Source organism: Podarcis muralis, chromosome 16 (assembly GCF_964188315.1).
Source record: "Podarcis muralis chromosome 16, rPodMur119.hap1.1, whole genome shotgun sequence".
NCBI classification, from domain to species: domain Eukaryota; kingdom Metazoa; phylum Chordata; class Lepidosauria; order Squamata; family Lacertidae; genus Podarcis; species Podarcis muralis.
Window position 1 is genome coordinate 14,787,082 of NC_135670.1, and position 19,682 is coordinate 14,806,763.

Sequence of the window (19,682 nt, forward strand, 5' to 3'; positions counted from 1 at the left end):
TATCCTACCTCCTTCCAAGGAGCTCAATAATAATAATAAAATTTTACTTATATCCCACCCTCCCCAGCTGAAGCCGGGCTCAGAGCGGCTAACAACAGTAAAAGTAACACAGTTTACATAAAATCACAATCAATTAATTGAAATATAGTCTAAAATCAATTCATTCTAAACTCAATTCAAATCAAACCAATGGCAACCATTGGGCCAGAGCTCCGCGAAGATTGCCAGAGGAGGGGGTCAGGCTGTGCCCTGGCCAAAGGCCTGGTGGAACAGCTCTGTCTTGCAGGCCCTGCGGAAAGATGTCAAGTCCCTCAGGGCCCTAGTCTCTTGTGACAGAGCGTTCCACCAGATCGGGGCCACAGCCGAAAAAGCATGCATGGGTCTCCCCCTTCCTCTGGAAGTGTATACTGGATTTTGACCAAACTAAGCCTCCTAGAACTAAAAATACATCAGAAGACTTTTTGGTCAGAATCAGGTATACACTTCCAGAGTTAATGCTAAATACATTATACCTGGTAAATGAGCCACCATAGTCACTAGAGGACTGTGAAAATTTGCATCCCAGGCTTTTTAGACTCGTCTACCCATGTACTAACTAAAACCCAAGGGGCACATGGGTTGCCAGATGTGAAATATATTGGCAATATTTTCGGCTCTCCTATACCACAGCTTCTCCAAACTGCTGAACTCAGTTCTGGGCTGAGTTCAGGGATTTCATACAGAGGACTACAGTCCTACATTACATGCATGTGACATGCACAAGCTGAAAGGGACACGCAACATTGAAAGCTTAGGTCTTTCATTTCCCCCCTTCTTGAAACATGTTGCTCTCCCTGCCCTCCCTGCCTTGCAAATGCAACTGTGAATAATTTTTAACCACCCCTTCTCAGAAAGTTGGTAGGGAAATGGGCAGCTGAGTGAAATTGCTTTCGGGGGCATATGTGGCACAGAAGGCTGAGAGTTCGCCACTCTGGCCTTAAATGCAAGATGACAAAACTACAAATGGAAATGATTCGCTGCTCTGGAGAGGACATTCCAGCAGGGCGACAAGGTACCTTGCCTGAAATTTCCACTTTCACCCAATGATACAAAGTGCAGGAAGCCTGTGTGCAGTTATTCTTGGGTAGACTTGGTTTTAGCAATCTTTAAGGATCTGTGTGCACCTAGGAAATGTTGCACTTGAGCTAGCATGGTGGAGGGCGGCGGCGGGGGGTGGGGGTGGGAACAGTAATATCTGCTGAAGGGCCCTCAGGGAATTTCCCCAGTATTTCCCCATTATGCATCTTTCCAAATCACATTTGAGTCAACACAGGCTGTTGACGTGGGGCCCAGAAAGGGAACTGCTCGGGTGGTGTTTATATGGGGCAAGGACTGTGCCAACCCATAAGCAGCAGCAGCAGAGAGAGAGAGAGAGAGTCTCATTTTGCACCAGCTTCAACACCATGCCGAGGTTTCACCAAAGTCGCCCACTTTGGAGGGCTCCAAAAGGTGAGTGACAGAAGATAAAGTGGGGTTTGAGTCCCTCAATATGACTGGTCCTCTTTCTAGAAATTCAATAATTCTCCCCTGTCAGGTGAGTCATCAACTTTCAGGTTAGTGAAGAGCTTTAAGATGGGGAAGGCCCGTTACTCCGTGGCATAGGTGGGATGCAAATGTTTTTTTCACACTGGTCCTGAAAGACCTACATTGGCTCCCAGTACATTTCCGAGCACAATTCGAAGTGTTGGTGCTGACCTTTAATGCCCTAAACTGCTTCGGCCCAGTATACCTGAAGAAGCGTCTCCATCCCCATTGTTCAGCCCAGACACTGAGGTCCAGCTCGGAGGGTTTTCTGGTGGCCTTCTGGCAAGAAGTGAAGTTAGAGGGAACCAGACAGAGGGCCTTCTCAGTGGTGGTGCCCACCCTGTGGAAAGCCCTCCCATCAGATGTCAAGGAAATAAACAACTATCTGATTTTTATAAGACATCTGAAGGCAGCCCTGTATAAGGACTTTTTTAAGGTTTAAGGTTTTATTTTATTTTTATCTATGATGGAAGCCACCCGGAATGGCTGGGGAAACCCAGTCAGATGGGTGGGGTACAATTATTATTATTATTATTATTATTATTATTATTATTATTATTGCTGTTGTTGTTATTGTTCTTGTTACTACTCACAAGGCCAACAGCTTGAACTGCAGACATCAGCAGATGGCCATGACTTATCTCTTTACTGTGTGGGAGGAGGGAAGCTTTATTGCAGTTTTCTGCACATCAAGAGGGTGTTAAAAGGTGGTTAAAAGATGGTCTGTCCTTTTGCTGGTCAGTCTGCAACTCTATTGCTAGATCCCGTGCTTTGCATGCCCAAGATTATTCAGTTTGGGATATTGTGTAGCCAGTTTGGTGCAGTGGCTGTTGGGCTAGTGTCTGTGAGTCCAGGGTTCAAATCCCCACTCAGCCATGGAGCTCATTTGGTGATCTTGGGCCACTTGGGGTGTTGCAGGGAAGAAATGAGAAAGGGGAGGATCATGATTGCTGCCTTGAGCTCCTTAAGAGGAAAGGCAGAATATACCCGAAATTATAAAATCCTCACATTTCCAGTTAAAGGGTTATTGGACAAGCAGTGCTGGGAGCGGCCTCGGCACAGGAACACCCTGAAGAGCTCTTCCTGCTGCCCATCAAATGAGACAATATTGGACCACTTTGTGTGTTTGTTGCAGAGGTGGCATTTAAATCTGGGACTATCAGCAGCCAAATTATGCCATCTCTCTGATCAGTCAACTGTCAAAGCTTCTTCTTGCCCCATTAAACTTGAGGAAAGTTAGGACAAGCTGTGCTAGGAAAATGAACAGGGAACTAACAAATGTCCCCTTTCTTCTCTCTTAATTGCCAGCTCCTTTTAGTAGGATCATCTTCTTGCTGGTTTTGGGGTCCACTGTTGACAGCCAGCCCCGCTGCTACCATACCAAAGTGAATTCTCTGCTGGTGGCCAATTGCCAAGCTCAAAGACACAAGGAAGTCCCTGAAATGGACAGCTCCCTTCAGGTCCTCTTGCTGAACTTCAACTTCTTATCCAACATCTCGGATTCCTCCTTCTCCCAAATGCCGTCCCTGAAGATGCTGTCTCTTGGGAAGCAACTGGGAGGATCCCTCTATGTCGGAGAAAGGGCGTTTCAGAATGTGCCCAGTGTCAGGATCCTGGATCTTGGTGGCAACAAGAACTTGACCTTGCACCCAGCTGCTTTCCACGGCCTCACCCAGCTTGAGGTGTTGCTCTTGGATTTCAATGGTTTTGACGAAGAAGTACTGGAAAGAGGTTATTTCCAGGATTTGGTATCACTGAAGAGGCTGGATCTTTCTGGAAACCGCATCCGTAGGCTGAGGCCTGATCCAACTTTCCAGGGCCTGAGGAAGCTGAGTGTCCTTCAGCTGAAGCTCAACCAAATTGGGGAAATCTGTGGGGAAGACCTACAGCACCTCAGGGGGCACCATTTGGCCTTGCTTGACCTCTCATCCAACCGACTGCTTAATCCCAATGCCTGCACCAACCCTTTCTTCAGCATCGTGCTGGGAACTCTGGACGTCTCTTCGAACTCATGGAACGCGATGGAAGCTCAGAAGTTCTTCACACGACTAAATGGCACTCGAATCCATAACCTCAAGATGCAGCACTCAGCCGCCCTCGGCAGCGGGTTTGGTTTCCGTAACCTCAAGGGCATCTCGCCCAGCACCTTTCTTGGCCTCCGTGGCAGCGGAGTTTACTCCTTCGACATGTCCAATGGCTTCCTCAGGGAATTGGGCCCATCTGTCTTCTCGGGGCTCCCAGACCTCAACATCCTGCTGTTGAGATCCAACCAGATTACTGAGATCAAGGATGGGGCCTTCTCTGGGCTGAGCCAATTGCGTATTCTCGACCTGTCCCACAATCTGCTTGGGGAGCTGTACACAGAAGCCCTGCGACCCCTGAGGTCATCCCCACTCCAGCACCTCATCCTGAAGTCCAACCACCTTGGGATTGTTCAACACGATGCCCTGGTGGGGCTGAACTCCTTGCAAACCCTTGACCTCCGGGACAATGCTCTCGTGAGGGTCCCGGCGGGGAAACTCCCATCCCTTCTGCGCCTGATGCTGGGGCAAAACAGGATTGGGGATGCCTGGGGTCTTGAACGTCTTAGCAGCAACCTGACCCACCTTGACTTCTCCTCCAACCGCCTGAGTGACTTAGGGAGTCTCTGGGGTCAACTAGGGGAAAACCCCACCTTGCGTTTCCTGAATCTCTCAGGCAATCAGCTGGCAACGTGCTTCAGGGCTGAGAGAGGCCCCGGGCAGCTCAGAGAACTAGATATTTCCCATAACGACCTGGGAAACATCTGGAAAACAGAGAGCTGTGCGGACATCTTCCAGCATTTGGAGAACCTTAGAGTCCTGAATCTCAGCTCCAATGGCCTTCGGGCCCTTCCTGAAGGACTTTTCCAGGGTCTGGTGTCTCTCCAGACTCTGAATCTCTCTGACAACCTCCTGCCCATCATTCCTGAGGAGGCATTCCTCAGCTTGAAATCCTTGCGCAGCCTTAGCCTCCATGGGAACCCCATAGTGACCCTTTCCCACTCTACATTTCAACCACTGGTGCAGCTGCAGTCATTGGACCTGAGCGAGTTGTCCTTGCTGTGCGACTGTGGACTTTCTGACTTCCAGAGTCTGATGCAGGACAAAGACTCAAGGCTGAGTGGAGCTGTGGCCAATCTCCTGTGCATTCAAACCAGCCCTGATTTCCTGCATCTCTCCTTGTCCTGGTTCCTCCAGAGCAAGTGTGCCCAATAATATGTTACGACCCAATATGGGGATTGGGATGGAGAACAAAATCTTATCCCACAGGATGCGGGATGCCATCAAGCTGCACAGCAGTGCCAAAATCTGTGTTCCAGTTATCAAAAAAAAATGCCTCATTGTCCTTTTCGCATGCCTGGGAACATCCATTTGGTAGGCCCATAATCTCTGTGTATTCAAGTAGCAAAGGCCAAATTGCTGACGTTTCGTAACTCACACCCCCAAGCTGGCTTTTTGTTTTTTGTTTTTGTTTTTTTGCTTCTGGCATGTGTAAGCAAAACAATCCAAACACACACAGAGAGAGGCAAATGCTGTGTGATTGCAGGCCCTCCAAATGTCCCGATTTTCCAGGGACAGTCCTGGAAGTGAGTCTACCCTCCTACTCCCTGCTGTCAAAACTGCCCATTCCAATTCCCTCTCCCTTTGCTTACTAAGTCCTAAACGACTTGGGTCCAAAGTATGTGAGAAACGTGCTTTCCTAGAGATGCTACCTATCAGTTCTTGGTAGTTCCTCCACCCTCAGTAATTTGGGGTGTGGGTGTGTGATGATTAAAATGCATTTTGTATCTTTAAACATGGTTTTAGTAAGTTGATAACCCTAAGAAGCAGAAGCTTTAGAGCCAACTTGTGGATTTGGCAACCTAGCAAGTTAAGTAACCTACTACTGTATTTATTTATTTTATTTACCTATTAAATTTATATACCGCCCTTCCTCTGAGGATCACAGGGTGGCTTAAGTATAAAAACACAAAAATACATAACATAGTTTGAACAAGGTTTTTTTTAAAAGACGTGTATACATTTAATGAAATAAATAACGTTTGTTAGAGATACTTATGCTGATGATGTATTCATACATAAATGCTTTTAAAACATCTCTCCTTTCATTATCAGTAAAACTGTGTCCTTAATCCAATTAGATTGATCATTAGCTTTGCCGAGTAATTCAGCCTTGAAAGCAATCCAAGGTGACCTGGCAACCTGAACAGAACAGTTAACACATGTGTGTGTGTGTGTGTGTGTGTGTGTTTGCGAGTGATCAGGTTTTGCTTACAGAGGACTAAGAAGCTAAGAAGCAGGGTTGGCCCTAACTTTGAACCTACGCAAATGGAAGTTCCAGCGCATGTGAAAAGGACAAATATTGAGACAATCATGGATTATTTGGGCAAAGGGAAAATGCCTGCTTCCGCAGCCCAGCACTGTTTTCTACATCCTGTGGGGTGGGATTTCCTTTGCCATGTGTCTATGGAGGCAGTTCTGTTTCAGTGCCGACACCAGGAAGGCAATTTGGGGCAGAGAAGACCGAGTGGGAGAAGGCAACTGGGGAAAATATTACAATGTGAAGAAAGGATTATAATTCAGAAAAGACTTAAACAGCAGAATTCTGAAGAGTCAACACATATCTGCAGGCCTCACTTTCCCCCTATGTTTGGTTGTTACAGAACCCTTGCTCGGATTCCTTGGTGTGTGTACTCCTGAGTGTGTATGAATTTAGGGTTTGTGTGCTGCTAGGTTAGGGTAATAGCTTCATTCCAGCTTCTCTCTCCCTTTTTCCCAGAGTCAGTCTCCACAAGGGATAAAACACCTCACTGTTTAAATCACGGGTGTCAAACACAAGGTCCGCGGGCCAAATCCGGCCCGCCAGACCTCATCATGTGGCCCGTGTAGCCGCCGCCGGCCACCAGCCTTCACCTTTTATTCTCGCTTTTTTTTTTTTTACACAAGAAAGCCGCCTCTTCAGCGCATGCACAGCAGCCTACAAGCCAGAGAACGTCTGCCCTCTAGCGGCGCCGGCCGTTCTACATAGGAAACCTCCACTTTACATGCAAGATACAGATACAACCGGTCCTTTGAGGGTGACCAAATTGCTCGTACGGCCCCCGATGAATTTGAGTTTGACACCCCTGGTTTAAATATTTTGCTAGGTAATAAAGTCTTGAACTTTCATTTTTGGTCTGGATTTTCCCCCTATACATTCCCTTGCAAAGGAAAAAACCCCCAGATTGAGGTTTAGTTGTTCATCTTTGTCTCCTTGCATTCCCTTTGCAAAACAAAGGTTCTTGCGCGTCTCAGGCCTGATCAACTTGACACGCACAGCACCCTCTCACAAACTCACTGTACTGAAAATAATGGACACATGGTCTATGTGGGTCTTCCATAAAGAACTCCTAATAAAGAACTCCTTGCAGCTACTTTGAATGGAGATTGCCTTGCGATGGCACACTGCTTTGGGCTTGATCGCAGAAGCTTGGTACTCACGGATATGGTCTACGGTGGTACCTCGGGTTACATACGCTTCAGGTTACAGACTCCACTAACCCAGAAATAGTGCTTCAGGTTAAGAACTTTGCTTCAGGATGAGAACAGAAATCGTGCTCCAGCGGCGCAGCAGCAGCAGGAGGCCCCATTAGCTAAAGTGGTGCTTCAGGTTAAGAACAGTTTCAGGTTAAGAACGGACCTCCGGAACGAATTAAGTACTTAACCTGAGGTACCACTGTATATCCCTATCCGAAAAACCGACTTGCCAAATCTGAGCAGCCAAAGGGAAAACAAACCCACACCTTTTATACAACACACGGCATTCACACACCATTTGAATGGCAATGCGCATCAAATGGGGGAGGGGCGGCCCCCTCAATTATTATTATTTTTGGGGAGGGGGGGTCGAAGGGACCTCGGTTACAAGGAGTTGGTGCCTATGAGGCCAGCGAAGGAGATAATACCATGGTTATGCTGCAGCGCCCCCAGGTGGACAAACAGCCACAGCCACCATCACATCATTGTGGATGAGCTGGTTTTGCAGAAAGCAGGTGCTGTTGAGATGCCAGACTCCAAGCAGCGCCTTAATTAAAAGGCCACTTACAACAGAAGAGCCGAGTCATGCACACTGCCTCGCGTAAAAAAGGTGGGATATAAATAAATAAAATTCCTGTGGCTTAATGGAGACTTGAAGGCAGTATATTTTTTCCATTTCAGAAACAACAGGCGAGATTTAAAAGCCATCTCGACGCGTCCTGGTGTTTATTTCCGTTTTGGTCCATTCCCCCCACCCCCAGTTGTTCATTTCTCCACTGAACTCCAATGCATTAGAGCAGGAGGCGTTTTGCACTCTGCGTATGCCCAGGCACTCTCTTTTCCTTCTCATTAGCGCATTCTTCCACCACCAAGGGAACCCAGGACGGCGAAAGCGAAGGATTGGGACACCACCGTCCACCGCCCACTCCCTCTTCTGTCCTCTCCCTTTTCACCACCACGATTTCATTTCTTTCCTGCGGGCGCCTGGATGCACGAACAGGGCTGGACGGGACGGGATGAGCAGTGAGGCGGGCCCGCCTCCTCTCGCCTGATAGGCTCCGCGCCCTCCTCCCTCGGGCGCGATTGGCTGCTCCGGGATAGGGACAGGATGGGCAGAGGGTGGCGCCGCTGATGCCGGGCTGATGCGGGCGGACAGGTGGCCGGGACAGGTGAGCGCCTCCCGCATCCAGGCGCCGCCAGGTAAGCCTTCCTCCGGTGTGTCCCCTCTCCCGTGCCAGAGGATGCCGCCGCTGTTGCTGGCGGGATCGGGAGGGCCGGTGGGTGGGGCAGACATGCGCGGGTCCCTCTCGGGATGCACACAAGCCAGGCAGGGGAGTGTGGTCCCCGCGGGGGAGGGTGGATTTAGGGACCTTCCCGAAAGGGCCAGCCCGACCTGAGATTGGCATCCTCGCCAGCAACGCTTCCGCTGGGCTGGGAAAGGCCACCGTCTGGAACTGCAGCGCCGTCGGTGGATGCGGAGCTTAGGCGCAGCAAGGACCGGCGGAGAATGAGGCAGCTGCCTTTTCTACAGAAAAGACGAATTTTCTACAGAAACATGAGGACTGGGAGCTTGCTCCTTTCTTTTAGGGGAAAGGTGGCGGTAGCTCAAATGGGAGGGCGCATGTTTTGCACGGAAAAGGTCCCCGCACCCACCCCGGCCAGGTTCAATCTCTCTCTCTCTCTCTTTCACACACATTTGAGGGTGGCTGCTGGGCAGGCAAGATGGGGACTGATCCAGTATGGCAGCTTCCTATGAGGGTTGGATCCTGCATCCAGACCTGCAAGGCATCTGACATCTCCCTCTTTTGAAATGTATTGAGGTCAGCAGCAGAACTGTCCTCCTCAGAAGCGCCACAAATTTTGACTGCCAAAGTACAGTGGTACCTCGGGTTAAGCACTTAATTCGTTCCGGAGGTCTGTTCTTAACCTGAAACTGTTCTTAACCTGAAGCACCACTTTAGCTAATGGGGCCTCCCGCTGCTGCCGCGCTGCCGGAGCACAATTTCTGTTCTCATCCTGAAGCAAAGTTCTTAACCCGAGGTACTATTTCTGGGTTAGCGGAGTCTGTAACCTGAAGCGTATGTAACCTGAAGTGTATGTAACCTGAGGTACCACTGTACCTTGAATTACTTCATAATGTTGTTGGCCTCAGTCTGTTTCAGGAAACAATGGGCGTGTGTGCCTTTTTTGGGGGTGGGTGAAGTCAAGCTGTTGGAAGATTATGGTGCCTGCTGTGGCCGTTATTTAGGGGTGCAGACACTTTGGGGGTGATGCAAATGGCACAGATTTCAAGCGTGCACCTTGTCAGGTTGTTTAATAGTTCTTGAAGATACACACAAAGGCCATGTTTTTCAAAATACATACAAAAGCCATGTATTTCAAAGGTTGGCAGTTCTCTCGCTTATGAGGACAAATCTGCCACAGGCTGTTGGATCCGGAAGATTCTTTGTTGGAGGGTTGCTTTCTCTGCTGGAGACAGGGAACTGGGCTGAGAACTTCAGACAGAGACTACAAAGCAGTTAGCATGTTCTTAATGCTAAATTACGAAACTGACAGGACTCTAAAGGAGAGGAGGAGAAAGGCCAATTCATTTTGCAACCAGTAAATCAATTAACAATTTCACAGGGATGAGGCTTCAGTTGAGAACCAGTGTGTTGTAAGGCATTTAAAGACATCCCAACTAAGCCTGGAAATTGTAATTTGTTAAGGGTGCTGGGAATTGTAGCTCTGTGAGGGGCAAACTGCAGTTTCCAGGATCCTTGAGCAGGGATGCTTTAAATGCGTGGTGTGTTGGCAAACCTAGACCATGAAGGCCTAAATTCAAATCCCTAATTGGCCATGAAACTCTCTGGATGACCTTGGGCTAGTCACACACACAAAAATACCACAGTGGACTCCTAGGAGGAAAGGTGAGGAATAGGATGGGTGTGTGCTGGGACTCACGTTTCCCTTGTTCTAACAGTGTCCAGATGTGTCTGGAGGGCTTAGTGGTGAGAGAGCAAGCACTCCCAATATGCTCAGAGGCACTTGATCGTAACTTTGAGAGGTGTGCTTTGGTGCCAGAAATGGGTGGTGAAGCTCAACCTTGGCAAGCGCCAACTCCAATTTTGTGCAGCTGGAGACTTAAGTGAGGAGCTTGACACACTCTTGGGCTCATGACCCCCAGAAGTGGGGTAGGGGGTACACTTTGCACCTGCTATTTGAAATAATTGCACCCAAATATTTATCCTGAGTTGCAAGTTTTCTGGGAAAGGGAAGGTGGACTTGCCAAGCACTAGTTTAGAATACGAAACATCCTTCCCGGTTATGATGGTTGCCTGGGGAAGAGTCTGGAGAGATGCTGCCAGCCAGTGGAACCAATACTGAACTCGATGGGACAACAGCCTGACTCTGCCAAAGGCAGCATCCTGTATTCCTATGAGAGGTGCTCACGAACCAGTAGCACTTTGTATCGACTGGAGGTCTGTTCCAAAGGGTTCACAATGCTGCGCATACCTTACAACAGCCCTGTGAGGTAGACTAGTGGCAGATGTCTAATGGGACAGACATGACAGTCTGACAAGCATGCCCTTCCTCTGGAATCCCAGCCTCCAGCTGGCCAGCTTTTGTTGGCTGTGCCCTCCTGGTGATTAATGTCTAAAAAAAGAAGGGGACCTGGGCGGAATTATTCCACGGGCAGGCGGCCTTGCATGTAAGGCACAGTCAGTTAGAAAGAATGTGGCTTCTGTTAACAGGCGATCCAAATCAGCTCAAACACACGTGGGGGGATACTCAGAGGCTTGTCTCAAGGGTCTCTGTTTGGTCTTCATGGATTCTTTCTCTAGGTCTGTGTGTGGTTGCTGAAGACCGGGGAAACTTGCAAGAAGAGGTTTCTGGCCCAGGACCTGCTCAAGAGGACAATGGATCGACTGAAGGTCCCCCGCACCAGAGAGCTGGAATTTGGAGGCGTCCTAGGTGAGGGGAGAAGGCTGAGCTCAGGGTGGGTGTGTGCAGGCAGAAGAATACTGTTATAGATTGGGTGCAGGGGCTAAACCTTAGAAATTAGTAAATGGTAAGATTTTTATTATTTGGGGATGCGATACAGGCTGCGGAAGAATTCCTGAGCTATACTATGCCAAACGACCTGGCCAAGCTTAGGGCCGTTAAGAAACAATACAGGGTTATTGAGGGCCATTGTCAATGCAAGAGAACTGTCCTTCTCCCCGCCCCCCACTTGCCCTGAGTTGTGAACAGAGACTGGGAGTTCAGAAGGTTGCCAGGATAACTTGGTGTTGTATGACAAGAAAAGATAATTTTTAGCAAGGTGTGCTGGGAAGAAGAAGGGGGAGAGAAGAAAGACTGGGATCCATCTTGGGCAGGCTGGCTGAAGGCTGGCTGGGAGAGATGCCAGGGCTGCACTGCTGTGGGGGACAAGCCCCTCTTGAGATGACCATGCTTTAAGATCTGGACTCCATGCAGACTGAAGGTGTAAATAGGTGAATAAACCATATTTCTTAAAGCTACGACAGTCTCCAAAGGGAGCCTGGGTGAGTGCCTGGAATCCCATGGACTCTGGCTACTGCTCGGCAGAGAGAGGGGGAGGCACTCAACTTTTGTAACTATACCTTTCTCTCATCCCTCCCCAGGAATCCTCTATTAGGGAGGCTTGGGAATGGTGTGAGCAGGGGATGCAGGACTCCTGGGTTCTGTCTCTTCCCCTTTCTGACCGCTCCATCTTTTTTCATCACAGGGGCTGCCCTCCTTATCGTCCTGATGCCCACCACTGTCTTCTACCTCCTGTTGACTTGCAGAACGGAGCAGGCCAGCCTGTTGAACATCCCCTATCCTTTGCCCACCCTCCGCTCCCTGTGGGACCCCCGGGACTTTGCCCTAGTCTTGGCCTGGGTTGGATTGCAAGCTTTCTTATATATGCTCCCGATGGGGAAGGTAAGAAGACCTCCACACTCTCAAGGGATTTTTCCTGGCTTCTGCCACGGACTCATTCTTGCCTGCGCTGCAGTAGGGTTCTGCAGCCTGGCCTCAGTTTTCCTCATCTGCACAATGGGGAGAAAGGCTAGCTGGTCCTACTAGTAAAATGGCAGAAATGGGGAATTGACATCAGAAAACAGCGGCAGCCCTTGGCTGCAGAGGGACCCTTGAGTCGTGGGGAAAGGCCAAAGCAGCCCTCTGTCTTTTTATTTTCCCAAAGTGCATTTTGAGCATTCCTCTCCCACCAGAGATGCTTCCCCCTGGCTCCATATAAAGCAGAGTTTCCCAAATGTGGGTCTCCAGCTGTTGTCGGGCTACAACTCCCATCATCCCTAGCTGGCAGGACCAGTGGCCAGGGATGCTGGGAATTGTAGTGTTAACTGTTGGGAAATTGTGTACGTGCAGCTACTCACACAGAGTCAGTTAAGGTTTGACAATCTGAAGGAGTAAGTCTGCCTGGTGATAACAGAGACATGGGGAGAGCTCCCTGATTGGTCAAGCTCTTTGTAGGGAGTGATAATTAATGGCCTCCTAACTGGAATGTGTTAGTTCAGTATTCAGAGCTCAGTGTTCAGAGTTCTGTGTGTCAGTGTAGGAGTTGTGAGTCGTGTCAGAGAGAGCTAGCAAAAGATCCGTGTTCTGTTCCTGTAAATAGTCCACTGTATATAATAAACACCTAACTACAAGTTCCTGCTTCCTGCTTCGTCTAGCCTGTCTGCAGCCAAGTCGCCAATTGCTTCCATGGATTCTGCGTGTACTCTGCTAGGTCTGGCTAAGCTCCTGCAACTAGTCAGAAAGTTGCGAAACACCAAATAGGTTTTGCCAATATTAACAACAGCTGGAGACCCAAGTTTGGGAAACCCTGATATAAAGAAAGCACCCTGCTTTCAGGCAGCCCTGGCAACACAGACCCCACCACCGCTTTCTGCATCTGTGTGTGTTTTCAACAGCTCACAGAAGGGACCCCCCTGCGAGACAAGACCCGGCTCCAGTACCGGATTAATGGTAAGTGCCCCCCACCCTTAGGAAAGGTCCCCCAGAGGTGAGACGGCCGCCAGGGGTGTTGCTGGTGGCTCTCAGCAATGGGGAGGGATGTGGTGCTGAGTGGCCTTTCAGCGTATCCCAGTGTTTCAAGACTGAGAACATTTTATTAAACGCCACCTCGTGATTCTCCCCAAGTTTAGCCATATCAGTATTGGCTTAGGAAGGCAGGGGGGGGGGCAGGAGGGATGATAAATTGATGTCTGGTTGTTGTTTGTTTGCCCCACCCTCCTTCTCCCCCTGCCCTACATTTCTCAGGGTGCCATGCCATGGTGGTCACAGCGCTGGTGGTTGGAGCCGGCCTGGCGGCTGGACTGCGCCTCAGCTACATCCACGACCATTTCCTGCAGTTGGCCTTCTCTGCCTCCCTCGTGGCCTTCGGACTCAGCGCCCTCCTGTACCTCAAGGCCTTGCTTGCCCCACAGGCAGCCCTGGCCCCAGGCGGGAACTCAGGTGAGGTGCGAACCCTGACACTGGGCTCCTTCTGGCCTCCTTTGACAGCTCCACCTCGGCAGGGACTAGCGACTTGATGGGCATGGCCAAAACCCATCAAATGTCCCGTGTCTGGTGCAAGCTGGTGGTGGGGTGGCAGGAAGGAAAAGGAAGGGGGGAAAGACTGAAGCCGTTATCTCCTCATGTGAATTGGCTGGCAAAATCGGATAAGGACCGTCTCCCGGGGATGATACGCCATTTAAAAAAATAACAGAGAGACCTGCAGTCCTTTTAAGGCTCATTCATTTCTTTTTTATATATATAATATTTTATTAAATTTTCAAATACAAAATCAACAATCTACATACAAGATCCCTTCACCAAAGAAAAAATACACAAAAAAGTCAGAACAAGAAAAAAACAAAAGAAAAGAGAAAAACTCAAAAAGAAGTAGAATAAAAAGATTAAGAATACAATTTTATATAACCAACTGGACTTCCTCACATCTCCTTTACCCCGCATTATTTATAATAAAGAAAAACCAGCAAATTATTACCTTGTTTCAAACCTTATTCTATACTTTCCAAATATTTTACTTCTTGATTTAAAGTGATTTTTATCAATTACTCATACCTTAAAATTAAACATAATATTGCCTTAAATTTCAACCTTGAGGCTCATTCATTTCTAGAGGCAGGAGTTTTTGCAGGAAAACGTCCACCACTTATGTAGCATTATTCTTGCTGATATTATTGTTATACAGCAACGGTATAAAAATCGCTACGTGTAAAAATGATAAAATACCCAGGGGACGCAAATTGTTATTCCCAGTTGGCAATTACCTCTTCGTACATGTAATTTGCATCGTTATGAACACACGGGAAAATGCGAATAGGCCAGAAAGGTCTTTGGGAATGCAAAGGGCTAAGATCACCCAGGGAGCTTCATGAGTGGGGATTTGAACCCTGGTCTCTCAGGTCCTAGTCTGGCTCTTTTACACTGAGACATGGTGACTATAAGATCAGCTGCAGAGCATTCTGGGAGGCTGTGTGTTCTTCCTCTGGTTTCTGAGCATATACAGTGGTACCTCAGGTTACAGACTCCGCTAACCCAAAAATAGTACCTCAGGTTAAGAACTTTGCTTCAGGATGAGAACAGAAATCACATGGCGGCAGCAGGAAGCCCCATTAGCTAAAGTGGTACCTCAGGTTAAGAACAGTTTTAGGTTAAGAATGGACCTCCAGAACAAATTAAGTTTTTAACCCGAGGCACCACTGTATGCTGAAAATGTGGGCACAACGTTCTGCCAACACTTCCCTGCTTCACGGGGGTGCAGCTGCCTAGAGGGGGGTGTCAGAACCACCTCCCCAAAGTGTTTTTGACGGCGATTTCTCCTGCTTGCCTCTTTCCCCATCCCACAGGAAATCCCATTTATGACTTCTTCATGGGCCACGAATTGAACCCACGGATCAATACCTTTGACCTGAAGTTCTTCTGTGAGCTGCGCCCAGGTCTCCTCGGATGGGTAGGCATCCCTGCACTGGTAGCAGAAGGCAGGGTTGGGGAGCGACCCCTTTGTGTTGGTGTGGCAGCGCCAAGGAGTGCCCCTCCCCCCATACTGGAGGGTCCGGATCGCTGGGGATCAGGCAGCCGACACAACTGGGATCCAGTATGGTGTTGTGGTTGGAGTGCTGGGTGCGGACTGCGGAGATGCGGATTCAAATCCGCCTGTAGAGCAGGTGTGGGGAAGCTTTGACCCTCCAGATGCTCCTGAACTACAACTCCCTTCAGCCCCAGCAATGGCCAATGACGACAGGAGTTGTAGTTCAGCAATATCTAGAGGGCCGAAGGTTGCCCACCCCTGCCATAGAGCTGGCAGCAACCTCCCCTAACCGGGTGGCCTTCAGATTGTTTTCACGTCTTTCGGGGCCATGCTCTCGCAGGAGCCAAAATGGGACATCCCAGGAGCCAATCGGAAGCCAGAATGGCTTTGTAATTCTGGGGTGTCCTGCTTAAAACAGGACATTTGAGGGGTATGCCACAAGCGGTAGCTTTTGCTACTACTAATGGTGATGAGGATAATACTGCTTTCCCCCCTCTGCCACCCGCTGCTTCCCTGCTCTCTCGTAGGCCCTGATTAACATGGCCATGTTGGTGAAGGAGACGGAGCTGAGAGGAAGCCCTTCCCTGGCGATGATCCTCGTTAATGGCTTCCAGCTTCTCTACGTGGTGGATGCCTTATGGCACGAGGCAAGTCTGGCCAAGGGTGGGATCTGAACTGGCTGGCCTGCTGGCCTGAGTTTTGCAAGGAGCCTTAATTCTTCAGTTTCTGCCACGGAGATGCATCACAGGAACTGCCAGGCTGAGCTTACAAATGACACCCATGTATGGGTTTTTTTTGGTGATTTCCTGCACTTCCTTCCATAAGGACTAGAAACTTGCTTTTGTCTTTTAAAAAAGGAACAGAAACAAAAGCAGGGATTTCCAAACTGCTCCCCTTCCCTAGTGTCGATTTCAGTCAAGCCTCCCAGGGGCTCAATAAACCTTCTTTTGCCTGCTTGGCTGTAAACAAAGAACACAAAAAGAGAAATTGACACAACGTGTGCATGTCGGGCTGTTTTCATCCTAGTGGACCTCAATTCTGCTCATGTTCCTCCTTCTGAATTTGGGGTGCGCCCCTGGGGGAGGAAGGCTTACCTGTCCTCCCTAGTACCTGCTTCCTCAAATCACCTGAACCTGTTTGACTGTAGCCACTTCTCTGAAATGCACCCGCTCCCCAGTGTGTGGCTTGCAGTGGGTTTGTTTAGTGGGGACTGAGAGTTGGTGGATTTTCCTGGGCCAGATTTAAAAAGGCAAATTTTCTTCCTTCCCAAAGGAGGCTGTTCTTACCACGATGGACATTGTCCATGACGGTTTCGGCTTCATGTTGGCTTTCGGGGACTTGACGTGGGTGCCCTTTTTGTACACCCTTCAATCGTATTTCCTCGTCACCCACCCACAGAAGCTGAGCCTGCCCATGGCTGGGGGCATCACCCTGCTAAATGGTGAGTTGGGCGGCAAACAGGGCCTCTGAGCATGCTCAGAATATATTTTCTTCCCCTCCAAGCTTCAGCAACTTTATTTTCTTTTCGTGTCAGGGGTCTAATAACGTAGCCAACTTGCTCTTAACTAAGCTTCCAGAATGGGAAGGGATATAAAGCCTTAATCAATTGATAGTAAAGAGTGGGGTCTTTGTACATTTAAAAACAAACAGGCAATATTCACAATTTCCACTGTGTCAAAGATAGGCAGCCCCTCTTTGCAGAGTGCCCCTACCCAGTGCCTAAGCTGGGGTGTGGATTGTGCCTGCTACCCGGAAACAATTATTTCCTGAGTTTGGGAGGGCCAAGGGAGAGGCTGTGCATAGGGTGCTAAGAGAAAGAAAAGCAAAATTAATGTGGCTTGAAACATATCTATGCAAATGTGCATGTTTTAATTATTTCTTTTCCTAGCCCTGCCCCTTCAGCCCACCCCAGAGCTCAAACTCTCTCTCTGTCCACCCATTCTTTCTCTCTAGCTTGCTTTGCCCATTCATGCCATCTCACTCTCCCCCCGCCCCCTTCTCAACCCTGCAGGCCTGGGCTACTCCATTTTCCGTGGTGCCAACTCCCAGAAGAATGCCTTTCGCCGGAATCCTGCCGACCCCAAAGTTGCTGGTTTGTCCTCCTTTGTAACTTGTGGCCTGTTTGAACCCTGCTGGGAGACACACAAGCTGTGCCCTGCGCCTTCACAACCTTTGGCCTCTAACGTTCCTTTTCTTAAAATGCATAGCCGTGGCTCACGCGGGCAAGTGCCTCAGAAAAGCTCCTGCATTTAAAATCCAAATGCCATCGCTTCTGAAGAGGAGTGGGTGCCTGGGCATCGTGTTTTGCCTGTGGGGGGGAGGTGGAAAATTGGGCATTGCTTTCCTCCCTGTTGTGAAAACAGAGCATGGCTGGCCTCCTGCTTTTGCAGGACCTGCACGCCTTGTGAACCCCTTTGTTCTCACAAGAGAAATGTTGTTTCCTTGCAGGACTGCGAACCATCCCCACGGCCACAGGACGGCGCCTGCTGGTGTCCGGCTGGTGGGGGTTTGTGCGGCACCCCAACTACTTAGGAGACCTCATCATGGCTTTTGCGTGGTCCTTGCCCTGCGGTAAGCGGGAGCCTCTCTCCCCCTCCGTCAATATCCAGACCACACTCTGTAGGGAGAGAATCTCAGTGCCCGGCCCACTCACCAGGGTCACACAACACCATTACAGGCAATTACATGACCTTGCACATAGTGTGTGCCAAGTTGCCAAAGGCACAGAAAGGAGGACAGGGAGACAGCATCTCCTCAGATAGACAAAATTGCTGTGCTTCTTTAAAGAAAGAGAGAACCATCATATACATTTTGACGCAAATTCTGAGGGTGCAGAGTTAAGCAGCGCCCGTTTTCCGATGTCCACGACTCTCATGGCCTTTTGAGTAACCGCTGAGAGGCTCTCAAAATCCTCACTTTGGAGAGAAACAAGCAAAACACGTTGAAAATTAAACATACCCCTTATAATTTCATGTTATGCCCTGCAAAATCCCAGAAAGAGCTTTCCCATCACCTTCCATCCTTTCAAGGCTTAACCCAGGGAGCGGGAGCCTGCAGTTGGGCTCCCACCTCCTCATCCCTGACCATTGGCCATGCTGGCTGCTGCCGGGGCTGATGGGAGTTGTAGTCCAGCAGTGCCTGGTGGGGACCCCTGCACTGGCCCCTGTTCCTCGCAGTAACCCAGCAGGCAAAGAATGGCATTTCATTTGAAACACTATATGTATGTTACACAGGAGTTAAAGGTAAAGCATTAAGATCCACATTACAGCAATACCTCTGTTAAAAAAGGTAAAGGTAAAGGGACCCCTGACCATTAGGTCGAGTTGTGACCGACTCTGGGGTTGCGGCGCTGGTGTACAGCTTCCGGGTCATGTGGCCAGCATGACTAAGCTGCTTCTGGCAAACCAGAGCAACACATGGAAATGCCGTTTACCTTCCCGCCGGAGCGGTACCTATTTATCTACTTGTACTTTGACGTGCTTTCAAACTGCTAGGTTGGACCGAGCAAAGGGAGCTCACCCCGTTACGGGGATTCGAACCGCCGACCTTCTGATCGGCAAGTCCTAGGCTCTGTGGTTTAACCCACAGCGCCACCTCCGTTAGGCCAGCCTAAATGTTACAAAATAGTTTGGAAGCTTTCAGGGTTTCCCCGCCCAAACTGATCAGGCTGGACCTTAAAAGCTGGGTTTGGGGCGAGGGGGAAAGAGAGAGAAAAGGCTGCTGGTGCCGAGAGACCCCTTTTCTTTCTCTCTTCGCCACCCCTAAATGGGATTCTCTGTGCCTCCTTGCACTGAAATCTGAAGTGGTTCCTCTGTGTCCCAATAGCCCGCCCTCCCCAATGGCCTCCCCATTCTGTTTCCTCTCCTCAGGTCTGACCCACATCCTGCCTTACTTCTATGTCCTCTACTTCACCATGCTTCTGATTCACCGGGAAGCCCGGGACGAGCACCAGTGCCTGAGGAAGTATGGCCTCGCCTGGCAGGAGTATTGCCGCCGCGTCCCTTACCGGATCTTCCCCTACCTCTACTGAGCCATTGCTTGACAACTCAGCTCTCGCCCTGGTCACCACAATGGAAACCCACCTTTTCTGCCTGCCTGGAGAAGCCCATGCCCACACGGGCCCAACCAAGGAGAGGAATTGGTGCTGTGGTCCTCACTGTGGGGTCACAACCCCCCTCCCCACCTCTGGGAACTGTGGGGAGGGGGGGGTCCTCAGCCTGCTGCAGCTTTGTTTCCAAGACCCACTCAGACAACATGGCCTGCTTCTTTCAGGAAACAAGAGGCTCTCTTGCATCCTATCTATTGCCCGTCAGGACATTTCGATCTAGAAATCGCCTTCTTTTGTCAAGCCTGAATTTGCAAAAATTTAACCCACAAAGATCATGTGGGCAAACTCTGTGTTGCTGGTTTTTAAAAAATCCTTATTCTGTGCAGACAGCAAGAGCCCAGATTACACGACTGGAATTACTGTGTTGATCTTTACATACAGTGGTACCTCGGGTTAAGAACTTAATTCGTTCTGGAGGTCCGTTCGTAAC

General features: G+C 49.4%; 2 protein-coding genes across 2 annotated transcripts; both read left to right on the forward strand.

The window, feature by feature from the left end:
- The first annotated feature begins 1,392 nt into the window (after positions 1–1,392).
- On the forward strand, positions 1,393–6,752 carry LOC114586969 (toll-like receptor 5). The gene is made up of 2 exons (XM_077920259.1): positions 1,393–1,488; positions 2,872–6,752. Exons 1-2 carry the CDS (start codon positions 1,443–1,445, stop codon positions 4,797–4,799), a joined length of 1,974 nt encoding a protein of 657 aa, XP_077776385.1. The 5' UTR covers positions 1,393–1,442; the 3' UTR covers positions 4,800–6,752.
- Positions 6,753–9,097: 2,345 nt separating this feature from the next.
- TM7SF2 (transmembrane 7 superfamily member 2) lies at positions 9,098–19,310 on the forward strand. Its single transcript, XM_077920531.1, is given in 12 exon segments — positions 9,098–9,978; positions 9,981–10,009; positions 10,925–11,054; positions 11,830–12,026; positions 13,019–13,073; positions 13,368–13,562; positions 14,963–15,066; positions 15,672–15,791; positions 16,417–16,585; positions 17,156–17,236; positions 17,593–17,715; positions 19,014–19,310. Coding segments are annotated over 12 exon segments (1,464 nt in total). The 5' UTR covers positions 9,098–9,878; the 3' UTR covers positions 19,175–19,310.
- The last annotated feature ends 372 nt before the right edge of the window (positions 19,311–19,682 follow it).

Coding starts and splice junctions, on each gene's coding strand:
- LOC114586969 (XM_077920259.1), top strand. CDS start 1,443: ATGCCGAGGTTTCACCAAAGTCGCCCACTTTGGAGGGCTCCAAAAG. Junction 1,489..2,871: donor ACTTTGGAGGGCTCCAAAAG/GTGAGTGACAGA, acceptor CTTAATTGCCAG/CTCCTTTTAGTAGGATCATC.